The sequence below is a fragment of the Strongylocentrotus purpuratus genome, unplaced genomic scaffold, assembly GCF_000002235.5.
Source record: "Strongylocentrotus purpuratus isolate Spur 01 unplaced genomic scaffold, Spur_5.0 spur5_scaffold_14, whole genome shotgun sequence".
NCBI classification, from domain to species: domain Eukaryota; kingdom Metazoa; phylum Echinodermata; class Echinoidea; order Camarodonta; family Strongylocentrotidae; genus Strongylocentrotus; species Strongylocentrotus purpuratus.
In genome coordinates this window covers 16,632,439-16,652,085 of record NW_022145599.1, presented here as the reverse complement: position 1 = coordinate 16,652,085, position 19,647 = coordinate 16,632,439, and the positions used below count along the sequence as shown (strand labels likewise).

The following is a 19,647-nucleotide window of genomic DNA, read 5'->3' as shown; positions in this document are numbered from 1 at the left end:
TTCAACATTGCCAGCAAAGCCTACGACACAAACATTTTAAACAAAATTCAAATCATCTCCACTGTCCAAAAACTATCAAAACATACAACCTCATAATGACCCTGCAAAACGCTTTACAAAAATCTTTTGGTAAAACAAAATTCTTTAAAAGCCAACACATACTTATCGCATGATGAGAAAGAGAGCTTTTGGCTTAATATTTTGACAATTTATAAAAGAAGAAAATTGCCAAACACAACCAAGAAATAATTTTTCTCAGAAGATGATTCTGTAGAGAGAAAAAAATGAATCATTTTGCATTATAACTGTGTTGAAAAAAAAAGAAGAAAAAAATCACCATTTTCCAGCGAATTAGTCCACACCGCTCCTTAAAAAAAGATGAAATAGTTGGCACAAGGATCTGGAATGATGGAAAGTGAAAAGATTCACTGATTTCAAGAGAATTTGACCACAAAATATAGATTTGATATATTACATCTTTATACAAACTTTCTACGAATTGACACATGATTTTTCTTGGTTCCAGTGGAACAATAACGGTGACAAGACTCTCAAAAAGGCAAGACAAGAAAAAGCACTTATCTTTCCCCTAATTCCCCCATGAAGCAAGCCCTGCCTGCTACAAACATTACAAGTGCGACCTATTATGAACACTGTTCATTATATTACTTTAGAGCTAAACAAAAGTTGTGATGAAAGTAATGCATTAAAGTGAAATTTACAAATCCATGATCCTGACTAACACAAAAAAATATTTTTAATTCAAGAAAACATATGAAATTTCTTTCATGTAAACAAAATAGGAATGTAATCAGATGAAGAGTTCAACCTCTAGAAAATAATAATCCAATTTATCAAGTGGATAAGCATTGCCATGGTATTTTAATTCAAAGACCTTCCGAAAATAAGAGCTGTATTTAATCAAAACATTCTTTGCAAGATATTTATATCATGGAATAAATCATCTGCAAAACACAAAGCTGCAAAAGGACATCAAGCCCTAGAATATGGCAAAAAGTACTGGTACATAAAGTCACATGATTTCTATGGGGCATACAAAATGGTATCGAAAGAGCCCTTGAGTTGATTTTTCAAAAATATTTGTGAGCGAGTTTGCTTTAATATCACCAAAAATAGAGCAAAAATTTACAAGACAAGAAAAAGGATCTGTCCCATCCCATTGCCTTCACCCTGGATCTCTGTAATAAAAGAACAGGGGGTTGTTTCACAAAGCCTTTTTCAATGACAAATGACAAAAAAAAAAAATCAGTGACAAATTTGCTGATAACCAATCAGAAGCAAGGATTTCAGTAGTTAATAATAAAGACTGTCGTCTGTCACTGATGACAAGTTTTGTGAAACGGGGCCCAGGTCTGTGTGTCCACTCAGAACCAGGTCATGTGAGCCGTGCTGTCCAGCATGGTCTGAGTAGCGGGCAGCCCTTGACCGTTCTCCCAGTAGTGCTGGCAGGACAGGGGAAGCTCGGTATGGGTGAGGGCCAGCTGGAAACACTGCTGGTCAAAGAAGTAGCGCATGTCCGTCCCCATCACGCTCTCCAGGAAACGACGGAATACCAGGATGTGGCTGAAATATGGAGCGAAACGAATTTGAAATGCATCAGAGGATAATAGTTCTACAGTATATAAACAGTGAAACCTGTCTATAAAGACCACCCAAGGGAGACAAGAAAAGTGGTCTTTATAGACAGGTGGTCTCTTTGTAGAGGTTCCTTTACTAAAGCAGGTTTGACTGTATATAAAGACTGTATATAAATTATTGATTTCAGTATATTTTTGCACACATAAGTAAAGAATGTGGAATGTTTAGTTTCTATCAAATACAGATGACATCATGTACGTAAAATTTATTGGGAAGAATATAAAATTTCCTTGGTAATTTGCCACTTATGACTTTAGTAAAATCTTGTTTCTCATTTTAAGGAGTTTACTTATCTTTGGGATTCCTAGCTATGTAATAAATATGCTCTAATAAAATTCTATCTAGTGTATATGTCAAATTTGATAGCAACAGATTTGAAAATTCTAGGACAGATATGTTCTTGGCTCCCCCACCCCCCCCCCCCTCATCTCCCTGGAGTAATTAATGCAAGATGTATATGTGTGCAAATGGGTCAGTATATCATAGCAGATAAACCTTGCACCCTTGAGTTGCGAGGAACAACCGACCTAGTTTGAACCTTAAATCCATTCACTTCTGGGACCTGTTTCACAAAGACTTTTTTCAATGACAAATGACAAAAATCAGTGACTGATAACCAATCAGCAGCAAGGATTTCAGTTTCGTAAAACGCCCCCCCCCCAGACCTCTTACTTTCCAATAGGCTTGATACAGGGACCAATGGGTCAAGCTGGTCATCCCATTTACCTTGTAGGTGCCGTCCAGTCGGTCAGGAAGTCCTCAACGAAATGATGGATGGAATCCGGCTTGGGGATGGTCTCGTGTTTTGACCTGCCGTTCATCTCTTCCAGGGTCGGGATGGTCTTGTAGTGGTAGATGACCGGATGGAGGAAGTTGGAGAGGTGGGCATCTTCCGGCTCTCCCACCGCCCTGTCGGATCTGAAGACGTCCTTGCCAGCGCCTAGGTGTGAAAGGGAAGAGGTATTGTAAGACACATGCTCCGGCGACAATTGTTCTGCTGTAATTTTCTAACACTCATCAATTTCCCATCTTCAAACCTGCACTTAACACTATACCAGACCCTAACCCTGATCCCAAGCTTTAAAAAAATAGGTAATCTGTAGAAAACAGACATAGAAGAAAATAGATGAAGAATAATCGAAATAAGTTAATACCTGATGAATAACTTACAGAAATAAGGAAACTGTATTTCTAAATATTAAAAATGTACTTTATTGCACTCAGGTACATCTTACAGGGGTCTTCCAATCTGCATAGAGGCAGAAATGAAACAGCGCCATCTACTGGTGCAAACAAGGAACCTGGAGGAAAGACATTTTAATAGGCATGATGATCAAGTTTCACAGAAGAGAAAGGGTGCAAGAGAGAAGGGGGACAAAGAGCGTGAATGAGAGAGAGAGAAAGGGAGAGAGGGGGAGAGGGAGAGAGGGAGAGAGAGAGAGAGGGAGAGGGAGGGAGGGAGAGAGGGAGAGAGACAGAGAGAGAGAGAGGCAGAAGAGATGGGAGGGAAAGAAAGAGAGAGAGAGAGAGAGAGTAAAAAGAGAGGGAGGCAGAAGAGATGGGAGAGAGAGAGAGAAAGAGAGAGAGAGTAGAAAGAGAGGGAGACAGAAGAGATGCGTGGACGTTAGAGGAATGTGTAAAGAGAGAAAAAGGATGGGGAGAGGGGGATAGAAAGAGAGGTAGACAAAGGGAAGAATCAGAGATTAAGGTGCATTTTTCTCTAAAACACTTGAATTCTCACCTGAAAAGTTTTTGCCATACTCCATGATCAGCACCAGTACTTCTGTATGATTGTGACCCGATGCTTTTTGTAACCACGGCAACATAAGAGTTGGAAATTCCTCTAGATATTCAAACTCCATAGTGTCCCTGGAGAGAATAACAAGTGTTCAGATTTACTGTTTATTCTCTCTCAAATTTGTACATGAAAAAACTAATAAAGTAAAGTGCGTATACACAAAATATCTAAAACATTACATGAATTTAAACGAGGCATACCAAAAGCTACTTTTACAAAAAATGCAGTTACATAATTATATTCTACTTCAGGAATTACTGTTTTTCATTCAATGTCACAACTTAAATGAGAAAGGAGAGTGTATACTCATCATAATTTTATAAACAAAATTGGAAAATTTCGCGTGAAATGAATATCGTTTGGGTTACAGAAAGAGAGAGTCACCTCTTGCTTTCCTTTGTGTACCGGTATACTTTTATTGAAACATGTAAGTTTTGAACAAAATTAAAGTCATACCCCCCCCCCCCTTTCTTAAGAAAAAGAATTAAAAATTAGTCTATATTTTGCAGGTGCATACTTATGAAGCAGTATGACATCAGACAAGACATAGAACATCTGATAGAGCCCCGAAGCCTCGTTTAATCGTCTGACCACGCGATCTAAGAGCTCCATCATTGGCAGTCTTATTGAAGGCCAGGGGACGCTGTGGTATCGCCACTCCAGCAGATGATGTAACACTCGGGCTGTACAACGTGAAAACATTACATGACATGATTTAATACAATAACACTTTCATAATAGAATAATAATGATCCAATCCAAACCAGGAATTTATAAAGCGCCAATATCTAGTTGTCTAATCAAAGGCGCTGATGAGACTGAAAAACTATGAAAAATGTCTGTTCATGATCCTAACTGGGAAAGAAAAAAAGCAGTGACTAATTGTCAGCATTCCGAAATAGTTCTGTCTTTACTTGAGTTCTGAAAGTGGATAACTGGTGACAAGAGCGAAGGATTGATAATAATATTCTGGATATCAAGTAGGTTTTAATAGAGGCAGAAAGAGAGTGAAACAGAATGATTGCCTGAGCTATAAAGAAAGGATCACTTCGGAATTACATAGAAAACATATTTAGAAGTTGCATCATCATGTGACATGCACTATACAAGATAAGTATTATTGCTTTCGTTGATATTTATCATTTTAATTGTCTCATTTACGGAGCACTAAATCTCAATCTCTACAATGCTGTGACAGAGTGAGTAAATGTAAAACAAGATGATGAAGCGGATCCTAATCAAATGATTGGGTGAAAGCGTACATGTGACCAGGCATTTATTTTGCCTAACACAACATTTTACTAATGACCAGTCGGTAGTAAAATGTTGTGTTTGATCCGCTGTGTATTATCTGTTTATTAATTTCATCATGAATCTACTTATTCCTTTTCATTTTTATTAATGAAGTGAATTCTATTTATATATTTAGTTATGATAAAGATGATCAATCGACTTCTTTAGAGAAAAATATAAATTTGTTGACTTTCCAGTTGAATACAAATGGAGAGCTGCTTGCCAGGGAAATCATAGAGTTACCAAATTGGTTCTGATCAATCATAACTTTTATTCATAATTTGCTCATATTTCACTCATCTCTTTTCCTTTTTCTACTTCTATCAAAGGCATCGTTTAACAATGTTAAATCTGAAATGCATGGCTCTACCTGTTATCAGTGTCTGTGATATGGTTTAATATTGAAGCCCTAAAAAAATTGCGCTTCAATATAATCCTGAAGTGCCTCAAAAAAGTAAAAATCTTTGAGTGACCAGTTTTACCATACTCATTTTCCCCAATAGACTGTAGTGTTATAAAAACCGTTAGGAAACAATCATAAATATCTTGATAATCAGACAGGCGATTGGCTTGTAAAAGTCATGGGATTCCTGACTGACCTAAAGGTTTTAGAAATTATGATTGCACCATGAGCTAAATCCAGGATTTTGTTTCAGAATCTGAGACAATTTTACCGAGTCACTTTTAAAGCCAACTTGATGCCAGGATGGCCTTCCCCATAAATGCAAGTGTATGAGATGAATCACTTTACTTGTATATCGAAATCCGTGGATGAACCCTCCGGCTGACTTCTTGAAGTCGATAGAATGAGTGTTGGTTCCTGCAAAGAACATCCCTCTGATCCCTGCAGCCTCGTAATTGGCCTTTACGAACGGGTACTTCTTGGTCCGTTTCTTCGACCCTGGTTGGGGTGCTGTAGAACTACAGAGATAAAAGGTGTAGGGTAAGGATTAGTGTAAGGGTTAATGTTACTGTTAGTCCGTTTCTTCGACCCTGGTTGGGGTGCTGTAGAACAGAAGGAAGAAAATTGGATGATCTGACATTTGTTCAAAAGGTTTGTTACATGAATAATAGAGGGAAAGGTCTAGGATTGCAATAGGATTTCAGACTAGGTTTAGAGTTCAGTTTAGGTTTGGTTTTAAGGTTAGTGTGAGGGTTAATGTTTCTGTTAAGGTGGGTGTTAGGGTTACTGTTAGGGTAAGTGTTAGTATTAGACTTAGCATTAATGTTAATTTTAGAATTAATTTTAGTTTCAGTGTTAGGATTAGTGTTAGTGTAAGGGTTAGTGTTAGGGTTAGTTTTATTAATAGGGTTAGTGTCTGGGTTAGCAAATTTTTCACAAAGCTATCTTGGATGTTAAAAAAAATAATATTTTTCCTTTATTCTTCCTCTACTCATGCATTTGCCATATTTTTAGGGCTCTGAATTATAAATAATTGAACCAGACCACAAATGTGGTATGATTGTAGCGAAAGGGTTTAAGTACCTTGAACTGATAGAATAATGGAAAGATCTTGGCAGAAACAGAGAAAGTCTTAGTAAACATATATACAACTTCTTCACATTTTCTAGTAATCTGTTCCAAATTCCATGAAATGAGTATTATACACATACATGTACTGTACATGGACATTTTCATCAGTACAAAATAGGTATGATGAAAAAGATTACGCGCTCCAGTTTTCATCTAAAATACTTGACAATGGTTTAATGAAATGAAGTTTTTCCTGAAAGAAAAAACAGGAAAACTTACTTTTCAAATATTGAGAAATCAAAAGTAAAACCAAGGCACCGGATCACTTTGTCATAAGGGTGTCGTAACGCAAAGTTATCGATCACAAGCTTGTCTGCAATCGTGAGATCCCCATCCTGGGGGATAAGCTGAAGGCGGCCATCTGACCGCTTGACCAGGGAGAGTTCCACCATGTCCGCCTCTAACAGACCGTCCAGAGACTTGAGCTGGTAGGTGTCCAGTAACCCATTGTTGATAGCTCTGGATCAAATGGATTACAGATCAAATAGTGAGAAAAGTATTAATAACATTTCGGTTCGGATGTGAAAATAGTTTTAATTAGTTTAAATTGTTTATCCTCCTCCTCCTCCTCCTCCTCCTCCTCTCCTTCTTCTTCTCCTCCTCCTTTTGTACTTATTATCATTTCTATCATCAGTTAAATGTTCTTATTATTATTATCATCATTATTATCTTATTTCCATAAACTTTCATACAGGAGCTGCCACATTCACATACACAATGGGTTATCTTGACTCATAATTTATGATACCGAAAAATGTAAGTCTAAGTTCACGAAAAAGTGGAAGTTAACTTCTGAAATTTACGATGCTTGAGTACTCATATATATATATATTCATACAAACTTGTTACACTCAATTTTAGACTAAATATTAGACTGAATATTATTAAAAAAGGGGTTCTGAATGCTGTGGAAAAGCACGGTAGGTAAAGTGAAGTAGTCGTCAAGGAAATATATATATTTTGAAATAATTCAGATATTTACTGCATCTTTCTGTGTTGTTATGAAGACAGCTCCTTATATTTAATTCAATAAAACATTCAAGGAAAATTCAAAGAACATCAAATCAATGCTACCTAATACTAATAACATGTTTGAGAATATGAAAATCTACATGCATTTGGAGGCATCAATGTCCGGTTAAATAGATTCAAGTCTAATCATTTCACTTCATTCCATCAGATAAAACATACCTCAGATCACCCACATAATGCGTCTCCCACGCCATTTTGACCCTTGACCGTCCCATGACGTGGATGACGTTGGTTGAGCCGATGATGTGATCCGCCGTCTCAAAGGCGGAGTTTCCCCGCCCGAGGATGAGGACGCTCTTTCCTTCAAAGTCGTCGCGGTCCAGGGACATGTCCTCGTAGCCTTCCGTGTATTCCTGGCCCTGGAAGGTTGGTATGTTGGGTTTGTGCATCCCCGTACTAATGACCATCACTCTGTATAGACCAAAGAAAAAAGAAGTGAGGGGAATATTGTAGGTAAATAATGATAATGATTATAATGATCTATTTATTTATTTATTTAGTTTTATTTCAACAGGGTAGCCCCATCAGTAGTTAAAATACTGTTATACATGGGGGGGGGGCCTGCATAACATGAAAATACATATGACCATGACTCTGTATAGACAAAAATAAATAGAAGTGAGAGGAAAATTGTAGATGAATAATGATTATATCAATAATGATAATAATGATTATAATATAATAATAATAATGATCATAATAATAATAATAATAATAATAATGATTATTGTTTATCATTAAAATAATGAAAGCCTTAGGTGCATTTGTGGCCTTGAAAATTCAAAATGTCGGGCTTGTGCATTCTCGTACTGATGATAATAACTCTGTACAGAAAAAGAACGGAATATAGAGGAATATTGCAGGTAACTACCGGTAAATGTATTTGAGCACATACATTTTGAAAACTTGACATTTTAGTCATTTTTGTGAGTTGAAATAAGTTGTCTATCACTACATCACAGTGACTTTACCAATTCAGGCAATTTGAAGTGCCTATATTGTACAGTGATTAAAACTTTTAAAAAATTCATTAAACATTCATTAAGTTTTGTCCAATTACATTCAAACTTTCACCAACTTTGCTTTTTCTGCTTTCTTTTAGAGTAGTTTTCTATTAAAGTTAGATTTGTCTTTTATCCATTTAGAAACTCAATGTGAAATTGATGGTTGAGAGCCTGAGGGTATTAATCTTTATGGCTCTCAGTTGAAGAAATATAAACCCCTAAAAAAGTTTGAAAACTCAAGTTTGATAGGTTATATCTCCCTGAATACGGCATAATCATCACTATGTTACGTATTATTAGAAATTATGTATATGTCTTTAAGATGATACCATATTTGTTATGATTTTGCAGCCATAAAATGAGCAGTACATCAAAATAAGGGGCTGGGATCAAAGTGACAAATTGCAAATAATCAAACTATTGTCATTCTGTATCTCTTATTTTTCTGCTTTCATAGAAATGAACTTATTGCAAAGGTCGGATTGCCCTTTAAGTATTTCAATATTACATGGAAGTGTTCAGGCAGAGCAGGGACTTGGGATCAAGTCCCTGGGCAGAGTGAGAGGAGAGAAGGTAAATTGGGCAACAAGAGATCGAGTAATACAGCAACAAAAATGGGCGAAAGAAATAAGAAAGAAAAGAGAAAATAAGAAATAAAGACAAGAAAATAGAAATAGAGAAAAATGGAAAAGTTAGTGTTTAGGCAGAGTGGGAGAAAAGGGAGAGGGGTAGAATGGGCAACACTTCAATTAAGTACATGGATATGAGAGCGAGTAAGACAGCAATAAAAGGGGCAAAAGAAATTAAGAAAGAAAAGAAAAAAGAAAATGAGAAAGGAGAAAATAAGAAATAACAAAAATAAGAAAACAAGAAATGGAAAAATAAATAGAGAAAAATGGAAAAGATAAAAGAGAGAAATAGAGTAAATAAGATGATTAGAAAATGAGAGGGAAGAGAAAGTGAAGAGAAAGGGAAGAGAATGTAAAGAGGAAGAAAGAAAAGAAGAAGATAGACGGAAAGAAGGGAGGGGTAAAAAGAGACTGGTTAGTCACAGAGACAGGTAAGGAAGCTGACGTTCATATTTTACGGTAACACTTTCAAGTATAAGGTCGACCTTCATTCGTAGCCTCTTCATGTGTACATCTATTACACGCACCCCGAGGACACGGGAGAAAGAAGAACGCTCCAGACGGAGTAATTGTTTGAAGCCGCATAAATTTTGTGAATAGTGCGGTGCTCAATTAAACTCGAAGCGTGCCCACAGCGCCGGCAGGTGGCTGAGACGAGAGAGTTGTTTACTTCAAGATGATGCCCAGTGTTAAGAGATGTAGATGGTTTTTCGTAATCAGTATAAAGTGTAAGTGCAATCGGATGAGTAGCGTGTGGGCATACATATCCTCTCTTCATCTCTCTGTCTGGTTCCCTTTCTAATTTTATTTTTTTCCATACACTTACTCATTCTCTTTCTTACTCTCTCTCTCTCTCTCTCTCTGTCTCTCTGTGTCTCTCACTCTGTCTCTCACTCTCTTTCTTCCTCTCTCTCTCTCTTTCCCACTATGTTTCTTTTTCACTCTCTATCTCCCACTCTCTTCTTCATTCTCTCTCACTATCTTTCTTCCTCTCTCTCTCTCTCTCTCTCTTTCTCTTTCCCTCTTTGTTTCTTCCTCACTCCCTCACTCAAGATGATGTCCAGTGTTAAGAGATGTAGATGCAATTGCATAGAAATGTCCATGGAGAAGATCTGTCCTCCGTTTTTTGTAATCAGTAGGTGTAACTGCAATAGGATGAGTAACGTGTGGACATACGTGTAATCTTTTCATCTCTCTGTCTGGTTCCCTTTCTAACTTTATTTTTTCAATACACTTACTATTCTCTTTCTTACTCTTTCTCACTCTTGTTCTTACTCTCTCTCTCACTTTCTCTTTCTCCCTCTCTCTCTCTCTCTCTCTCTTTCCCACTTTGTTTCTTTCTCACTCCCTCTTTCTCACTCTCTTCTTCAATCTATCTCTCTCATTCTCAGTCTCTCTCTCCCTCTCTCTCTCTCTTTCTTCCTCTCTCTCTCTCTTTCTCTTTCACTCCCTCTTCCCCACTTTCTTCTTCATTCTTTCTCTCTCATTCTCTCTCTCCCTCTCTCTCTTTCTCTCTATCTCAGTATTTTTCTCACTCTCTCCCACTATCCTTCTCTTTTTTTCTCTCCCTTCCCTCAACCTACCTTTTCTCATACTCTTTCTTTAAAGGATAGATAAAAATGAAAAAAAACCTGTACAGTACACATCCAAGTCAAATCTGCTTTTTAAAAGCTACCTGATAGAAAGAGCACTGGGTTTTAAAAAAAAAATCAATTTATGTTTCCCAAAAGAACCTCTTAAAAAAAGGGAAATTGTATTTAAAAACACATTCAAGTGATTCTATTTGAATTTGTACAGAATAACTATTCATATATATACATATGGCCTCAAAACTACTGTTATGCAAAAGTTGTTCTACAAGGCCAATTTCAGGCTATATTTGAAGCTCTCCCCATTCTTCCTTTTTATACATGTACATAAAGATAATATTATACCTACAGGCCAACATCATATACTCAAACCGAATCGTTTGTTATGGATATGAAAATGAAATAAATAATACATTTGTCAAGTACATGTATAACTGTATGTACATTTTAGAAATAGAATGAAAAATCACCTTCCTTTAAAACTCCTTTCCTTGTTTCTCTTGAGCTGTTTTAGTTTACACTTTACAGGGTTGCTTAATTACTGTAAACATATGGTTAAATTGATTGATTGATTTGTTATTCGCCAAGCCCTAAATTTTGGAATACTTTGCCAATTTGCGATTTGAAAACTTCCCCTTCACTAATTGCTTTTAAAAAAAAGTTAAAATTTTCCTTATTACAATCTTATAATATTTAGAAAATTATTGTGATAGAACATCTCCTTCCCAATTTTGTTTTCTTTCCCTCTTTTCTTCAGCCCATCTCAAAACAAAAAACTACTTGCCATCATGTTCTTGCTCTTTTGTTTCAGCTATCTCAAGGATTTTGTGCGCTCCCTATTTCGTGCTCGATCTCTACAACTTTCCTTTTCTCTCGCTCTCCTTCCCTCCAAACGCAGCCCGCATTTTTGTTCCTTTTTTTCCCCCTTTTTTTCTTCTTCTTTTTGTCTGTTCTTTCTTCGTCATGTAATTTGTTACGTCTTCTTGTTTACAGTCATTACGTGTTTTAATAAATGTTCTCTGTTGGCCACTATTCTTCTTTAATTGATTATGTATTCAATATTTTGTTCACACTCATTATTATCTGAGGGGTCCACAATTTACAAGCTTTGCTTTTCAGTGGACCTCTCCATTTTTCTCAAAATATAAATGCAATTAAGTTTTAAAATTCATTTTTTTGTCTTCCTAAAATGTATAAATTATTATTAAGATTTGTTTATTACCAATGTAACTATGTTTTGTATACATTTTACATTGTATTCGTTATTATGTATTGTATTTTGTTGGAAATGAAAAAATAAAAATTAAATGAAATGAAATGAACATACAACAATATACAAGAAAAACAGATAAAAATTAAGTCAGCTTGAACAGGATAAGCCAAGAAAGCTTGAGAGCTTATTTCCAGTGGTGTCCGCAACATACAGTGTACATGTACAAAAATTAGTAAGTTAGAATAGCAATATTTACAGACAGATAATTAAGGAAAAAAATTATTAAAGATAATTTTGATGATAATAATAATAACAACAACATTAAACTGATAGAAATGATAATAAGTACAGGAAGAAGGAGAAGAAAAAAGAGGAGGAGAAGAAGGAGGAAGAGGAAAATAATGATGAATATGTTTAGGTAGTATTGCTAACATCATGCCTACAAGTGTGTGTAAAATAAATTGTGCCTGTACCTTCAGCTTTTCGAAATGTTTGACCTTTGCAATACGGTAGACCACCAAATTAATCACAAAGCTTTTTTTTTTATTTCTTCATGCATGAATATTATGCAGGCACGGCTGAACAAATTGATCAAATCTACCGCCAATATTGCGTTCGGTAATTTCTTGGGTAAGGCTTGTTGATAACGAATGAAAAAAAAAATCTCCAGCAAATGGCAATATCATTTGAATGGAACTGGCTGCCTGTATGGATGTAACCTCAGTAAATGTTGTGTGTTGTTTAGATGAATAGAGATTGAAGTACATGAACGGCAACACACAATTCTGGTGAAATATTTAATGTACATGTGTAAATCCATTCTTGCACTTTTTATCTTATATAGGTAGATATGTTGTAAAGGGTTGTGATTTACATGTATACGTAGGTTAGGTTACTCATTATATACGATTGTCACCCTCTGGCTACAGACCTAAACATATACATGTACCACAATCTAATCCCCCCCCCCCCCCCCCTTTGCTCTCTCTCTCTCTCCCTCCCTCCCTCTCCCCTCATACTCTCTTTTGTATCTTTCTGTCTCTTTCCCTCCATCTCCTTCTCTCACTCATCTCTCCCATCCTCTCCCTTTCTCTCTCTCTCTCTCTCTCTCTCCACCATCTGCCCTCTCTCCCTTTCTCTCACTCTTTCATCTCCCCTATCTCTCCTTTTCTCTCTCTCTCTCTCTCTCTCTCCCTCTCTTTCACTCTTTCTTTCTCTCTATCCTCATCCTGAAATCTCTTTCTCTTTTACTATCTTGCTTTCACCCTCCCTATAACTCTCTCTGTCTCTCTCCCTCTCACTAACTCTCTCCCTTGTGTTCAACATCTACAGAGCAATGCTCTTAAACTATCTTCTTTAATGCTATGAAATAAAACAACCTGCAAATCTATCAAATCTGAGAACACCATACGGTACAGTATTTGTTTGTGTGTTCTGGTTTCTATAACTTACGTTGAAAAGCAATGTTTTATGTAAGATGGATTGTATCTCTCTCTCTCTCAGCCATATTACAGTGCATCAAAACAGGCAATATAAGCCGCACATCAATTACGATGCATCTCTCCCGCTCTTGCGATCGACTGGGGGCTATTGTCATGATCAAACTTCCAGGGAAAGAATCATTTGACCAGGGATGGACAAAGTATCTACTCAATTTTGCAGTAATAAAATTCGCTTTGCACCAACATTATAAACAGTCATTTTGACAATGACCCAGAAAAAAAATGGTTACATGTACATGTACACTGTTTGTCAAATGTAGTGGGTAGGATTGCTTCCTGTGAGTCTAATTGAGTACAATACAGTGTTATTTCCCTAAAATAATTGTCACATTTAATTGAGTAGGGGAAATAGTAGATTTGAATTTTGCAATATGCTGCCACTTTTCAGGATTTTAATGCTCAATTTCAATTTTAGAATTCCTGACATCAAATGACACATGGCCATGCAGCACATACAAATTTGCACTCTATTTTTCACTCTTCAGAGGTCATGTCAGTGATCACTCAAATTTTTTTTTTTTAGAGAGAGAGTACCGGTAACTTGTTCTTATCAAACAGAACACAGAGTAACATAGAAAACATCAGCTCAAGAAAGTAATGGAAAATGCACAAATCAAATGAAATATAACGATATGCGGCTTCCTTTTGCCTGTTTTGATGCACTGTTTTAAATATCGTTGAAAAATCACTTTTCAATGTATAAGTTATACAAACCAGAACACACAAACAAATACTGTACCATATGGTATTCTCAGATTTGATAGATTTGCAGGTTGTTTTATTTCATAGCATTAAGGAAGATAGCAAAACCAAAAATTTGAATTTTACCCTAAATAAAGGGTTCCTTTTTTTTGGCATATATCTACCTTGGTTGCAGGGGACTACATATAAACATGCATGGGTACAATGGACAAATAGGATATGGATAACATTGGAAAATACACACACCTGGGGCAAAATAAGTTTATGTAATTTCAAATCTTTATTATGTTCATCACATTTTGTTTCATTATGTTGGGGGAAATATCTCAACAAACTCATTTATTTGGGTTTTTATAACTTGTTCCATTATTGTTTAATATCTTAATGTACTTATATGTATATTCTAGTAGTGAAAGATTTTTCATGTTATTTATAGTACCTTTTGCAAATGTATGTGTTCTTGTAATGTGTTCTTGTAATGTAATTTTTATGGAAATGAATAAACTTAATTGAATTAATTGAATAATAATAATCAAACACAAAAAAGTATTTTTTCTTTCATCCTTGATAAAAGGTTCTTCTATATGTCTACCCTAATTGCAAAAGGCAACATGAAATGGGTACAATGAACAAAAACAAAAAACAATGGCAACAATGGAAAATGCACATTATTAAATGAATAATTATATTAAACCTGAAACAAGAAAACATGGAATTTTATCCTTGAAAGTACATTTTTTCTTTCTTCACATACCTGCACTGGTAGCCGTTGCCATGTTGGTCTTGCATAGTGAAGTACTGCCCACTCAGGTTGGGCGGTTCGTGTCGTGCTATATCCGAGATCTCTGTGTTATACTGGACATTGAGGCCAAGTTTGGTTGTGTAATCATTCAGGTACTTGACGTAGGTGTCTGCATCAGGGAAGAACTCCTTGGAGTAGTGCCTGGGAGAGGATCAAGAAATGACAGTTATCTTTCTTTAAAGGTATCGTTTAACCATGTTAAATCTGAAATGCATGGCCGTAAGTGTTATCCGTGTCTGTGGTATGGTGTAATTTTGAAGCCCTAGAAAAATTGCACTTCAAAATGATCATGAAGTGCCTTAAAAAAGTAAAGCATTTTGAGTGACCAGTTTTACCATACTGGTACTCATTTCCCCCAATGTACTGAGTACAGAGTGTTGTTTTAAAGTCGCATATGCATCCAATATGTTCATTTGAACCCTGGCAAATTCATGACCCCACATCAAAACTTTGTATTACCTTTAACTACTCTTTTTCTGAAATAAATAACAAAGGTATTGAGCAATAATAATAAAGCAATTTATTGGGCAGCATTCAAAAGAACCCAAGAACCCAATCTTTCATCCCAAACAATGACCATATGTTACATGTATGCTTCATGTACCTGCCATTTCTAAAATGCGCAGTACTTTCCATCAAACATTTTCTTGGACAATTTTCACAAGGGAAAGATTCATATCCTTTTTTCCTTCTATTTCTTACAAATTAGCTGAACTTGCAAATATTATGTAAGGAAGATACATGTACTGTACTCTTACTTCAAGAGTATTAAAATTGTCATCATCTATAACATATTTTCTTGAATAGATTTTTACACAGGAGATATTCAGATCTTTTTCTATTTCTTCCAAATTAGTAGAACTTGAGAAGACAAAGAAATAACTTAACCTAAATCAAAACCCTTTACTAAATAGATATTAGATAAAAAGTGAAAGAATGGATTTACATTAAATATTTCAGCTGATATGTACATTTACTATACTTTATGAGTAAACTCTCATCACCCCTGAAGTAAGGAATTCTATACCAGATTTTCTTTAGCAAATTTTTCAAAAGGAAATACTTGTCTCTTTTTTCTTTCTTTTTTCTCACAGAAAATTAGCAGAACTTGATAAAACGAAAGAAGGATGTACTTACTTCATGAGTAAACTTTCATCATCACTAAGAAGAGAATTCCAGTCATGTCTCATATTGAACTCTTTGTTCGTCTTCCCTGTGTGTCTCTTGTTGATGCTGATCAGCTTCCGATGGCGGGGGTAGGTGTTGAAAAATGACCCGCTCATGTTTGCTTTCTCAAAAATGACATAATTGCGTCCCGCCCTCTCCAAGAAGAACCCCATCTGCAAGCCGGAGGGACCCGCCCCAACGACGCAGTAGTTCCATTTTTGCGCCGACGATTCTTCGGTGAGATACGCTGGGATGAGGAAGGTACATAATAGAAAGGGGAGAATCATCTGAAGAAAAGCCATGATGATGTTCACCGGCAAGCAGCCAGCTAGAATGAAATCAATTTGTTAAATCCTTGAGAGATATATAACCGTTTGGTTACGACCATATGTTTGAAATCTCTCTGGTGTCCTAGAAGAATACCAGCAAGACTGATCACAATCCACAGTATGATGAATGGCTGTGAGTATTGATATCTCGTGCAAGGATCCAGGCAAGTTCCTTATTGTTTCAAATCAAAATGGAATATGATGTATGTTCTACCACGGGTATATTCTCTCTCTTGGGGAAATGTAATAAAGCCAGGGAGAGCGAGAGTGAGAGAGGGAGGGAGAGAGAGAGAGTTGTTGCCATTGAATGTTTCCCCAAGTCGAAAATCAAATCAAGCCTCCTGCATAGATGGGTAGCAGTCTTGTGGAACGGAACAACTGGAGACACTGCGCATGTCTCTGTGCGACTGTGCGTGTGTGTTTGGAGAGCGATTTGTTTTACCTGCTCCTGTGAGCGTGAAATGACTGTTTGTCGAAGCGCCGCACAGCTGTGCGTCGGTGGACTCCCCTCTCCTCAATTATGGATGCAGCGGAGCGTCCACGCACCGTCCTCCTCGGCAAGCCTTGCGTAAACTCTCCCCCGCCGGGATGCGCTCCTCCTGTATACTCCGACACTGTTTTAAACCTGAGACGGAGCGATGATGAATAATTGATGACGAGTGGGTGAGGATGACATCTCAATGCAACCTGCCGTGGGGGACGTTACCGGACGACTCGGATCAGGAAAGACGACACCGCTCGTTGTCAGTCCATGCATGCACTGATTTTGTGCGCAATTACATGTAATCCTCCGCGTACCAGAAGCAGGGCTACATGATCCGTTTACAGATTAATGACTTGTGTTTTTACCACTCGCTACACTCGACGGCACATGCTGTCTTGTAGGTGTCAATTTTAAATTGAGATGTCTTTGGGTTCGTCCATTAATACTGATGACTAGATGCACTGCATGTATGTAGTGTAAACCTGTAAGAAAAAGATATCAAAGATTTAATCATTTTTCTCAAACATGAGGATCACTGAGACATACTTGCAGTTATCATTTGAGAAATATGATGTCCTCTAATTTCATCATAAGGTGAGGAATTAACACTTGAAATGGAACTCGAAAAGAAAAAAAATCTGAATAAATAACATTCAAAAGAACAAACAACATGAATTTTAAATAATCCTTTAAATTGAATCTTCAAGTAGAAGGAAAAAACACCCCTTTCTTAATACATCTAGTTAATTGAACCATATTGTTTCTAAACAAAATATGTAATTTGCCAATAATTTCATAGGCTTCAAAGTGGAAGCGCAGGCCTGCATTCTAAACATGAACAGGGGTTGCATTGCAATGTTACAAAAAAATGAATTTGAAAGCAATCATGAAACATTCAATGCTTTAATACTCATCTAAGTGTCAATATACAGTAGACAGTAAAAAGGAAAAGGCAGTAACACCAAATTCCAAATAAAAAAAAAAGAATGCACATACCTGTACTATAATGGTTCTTTTAAAATATATTACAGTGAATATACAATTAATCAATCTCAACAATATTTGTATTACCATTCATGAATTCAATTTCCCCCCAATAATATAGCTAGACACAGTCAATGCCCAACAGCAAAGGATGTTATTTCAACATCAGGATGTGTCTATATAAAAACTATTAATTAATTTTGCATAGCTCTACTGAGTATTGAACAGGAAATGGTCATCGCTTCGAGATATTTTTTTGTAAATATGGGAAGGTTTTGGGGAAGAAGGGTGAATTCCTCAGTGTATTCTGCCCACGACCAGTATATGAAAATAAGCACCTGCTTTAATGTTTGATGAGGGGAGGTGTGAAGTGGCACAGCCTTGTCCCATAGGTAATGTCTGCAGAGGGGTACCCCCTTTCACACAAGAAAAACTAAATGTACATAATCTGATAAATGATAAGTCTGCAGTTCTCTGCATATATACATGTATATATTTATATATGTGAGTGATTGGTCTATAATTTTTTTTCTTCAATGTGAACAAGCCACCATGATTTAAAAAAAAAAATATTTGTTATTATTTTCTCTCAGATCAAATACATGCATACAATTACATGTACATGTATTGTACAAATCATTCATATTAAACACAATTGTACATATTCTTCATAACAAAACTAGATGAACTGTACATTGATATTTTAGCTTAATTATAAATTGCAATAATAAAAGGAACATTTTCACAAACTGTTTAGAAAACATTTTCATATTTATACATGTACAATATATATATGATCAAAGAACACATTTGAGAATAAAGAATGCTTTACCAGCCATGCATGAAGTCGTTCGTCTACATGTATGGCTGATCTTCAACGAAACAGAGTGAAGTCTTTTGTCAATTCCGTTTGTTGCTACAGAAGGCAGCCAGTAAAAACGAATTTGTTTAATGTAATTATGGAAATGCAAGCATCACTTTAAACAAACAGAACTTTCCTATTCCTTGCTCTTTTTCCCTGATTGAGGTGTCATATTAAAGGGCAAAAACTGAACTTTCTAGAATATGATTTTCTCTTTGAATTCAGATACCGTCAGCCAGATTACTTTTTGATTCCCTCTCTTCAACTTAATTTTAATCACCCATGCGTGCAAAATGTATCATATGAGTTGCATCAAATGAAAGATGAGGGTCTAAGCTTTACAAATATGGGTCATTTATAAATTATAATTGTGATTAAGTTATGATAAAACATCAATAATTCTCGGTTTCGTTTTTTCTGGGACGCACTGTACAGAATTACTTTTAATCTTCTTGAAGACCTGGAGAATCTTCTTGAAGACCTGGAGAATCTCTTCCACTGAAAGCTGTCCCAATCATTGTTTTTCTTAACACTGTCACCTTGCAAAACTGTCAGCAGGATATTATGCACAACTGACCATTGTACCTTTCCTGTTTTGTAAATACTGATAAGGTATCAGTTCTTGCAAGGAATCTTCATAGCTTCATCATTAAATACAGATGGTTCTCTACATGACTTATACATGTACAATCATAATTGAAAAAAACACCTTCCTATCAGGATATTATGGTACGAGGCCATTGTGAAAAACATAGTGATTACCTAAAGCAATGACTCTTAGGGCAATGTTTTATTTAAAGCTTATCTGCCATAGTTTACAGGAGGGACTAGAGCGCCCTGCAAGGTCACTGGGCAGGTGGTTATCTCATCAACTCAGCTCTCAGTTAACATAAGGAAAAGAGGATCATGGGGGACCAATGGTCACCGATTAGGCATTGTTTGTTGTAAGAGGGCGCAAGTAGCTACAAGTAATGCAGTGGGCCTTTAAGAACCTAATGAACTTCAAATAGTGCAAGAACTTTGCATGCAGCTCCACATTTCCATTAATAATAATAATAATAACC

The 19,647-nt window shown here is 36.2% G+C and overlaps 1 protein-coding gene across 1 annotated transcript in view; it reads right to left on the bottom strand.

Moving 5' to 3' along the window:
• Positions 1 to 311: 311 nt before the first annotated feature.
• The window catches only part of LOC575114 (FAD-dependent oxidoreductase domain-containing protein 2), a 32,555-nt gene continuing 13,219 nt past the window's right edge, over positions 312 to 19,647 (bottom strand). The window contains exons 2-10 of the mRNA XM_030984315.1: positions 15,895 to 17,219; positions 14,710 to 14,898; positions 7,476 to 7,727; positions 6,504 to 6,743; positions 5,502 to 5,671; positions 3,975 to 4,140; positions 3,401 to 3,528; positions 2,386 to 2,599; positions 312 to 1,584 (exon numbers count right to left, since the gene is read on the bottom strand). Of these exons, the coding sequence (XP_030840175.1) occupies positions 1,386 to 1,584; positions 2,386 to 2,599; positions 3,401 to 3,528; positions 3,975 to 4,140; positions 5,502 to 5,671; positions 6,504 to 6,743; positions 7,476 to 7,727; positions 14,710 to 14,898; positions 15,895 to 16,226 (1,890 nt within the window). The 5' untranslated portion in view covers positions 16,227 to 17,219 and the 3' untranslated portion in view covers positions 312 to 1,385. The remainder of the gene's footprint in view (positions 1,585 to 2,385; positions 2,600 to 3,400; positions 3,529 to 3,974; positions 4,141 to 5,501; positions 5,672 to 6,503; positions 6,744 to 7,475; positions 7,728 to 14,709; positions 14,899 to 15,894; positions 17,220 to 19,647) is intronic.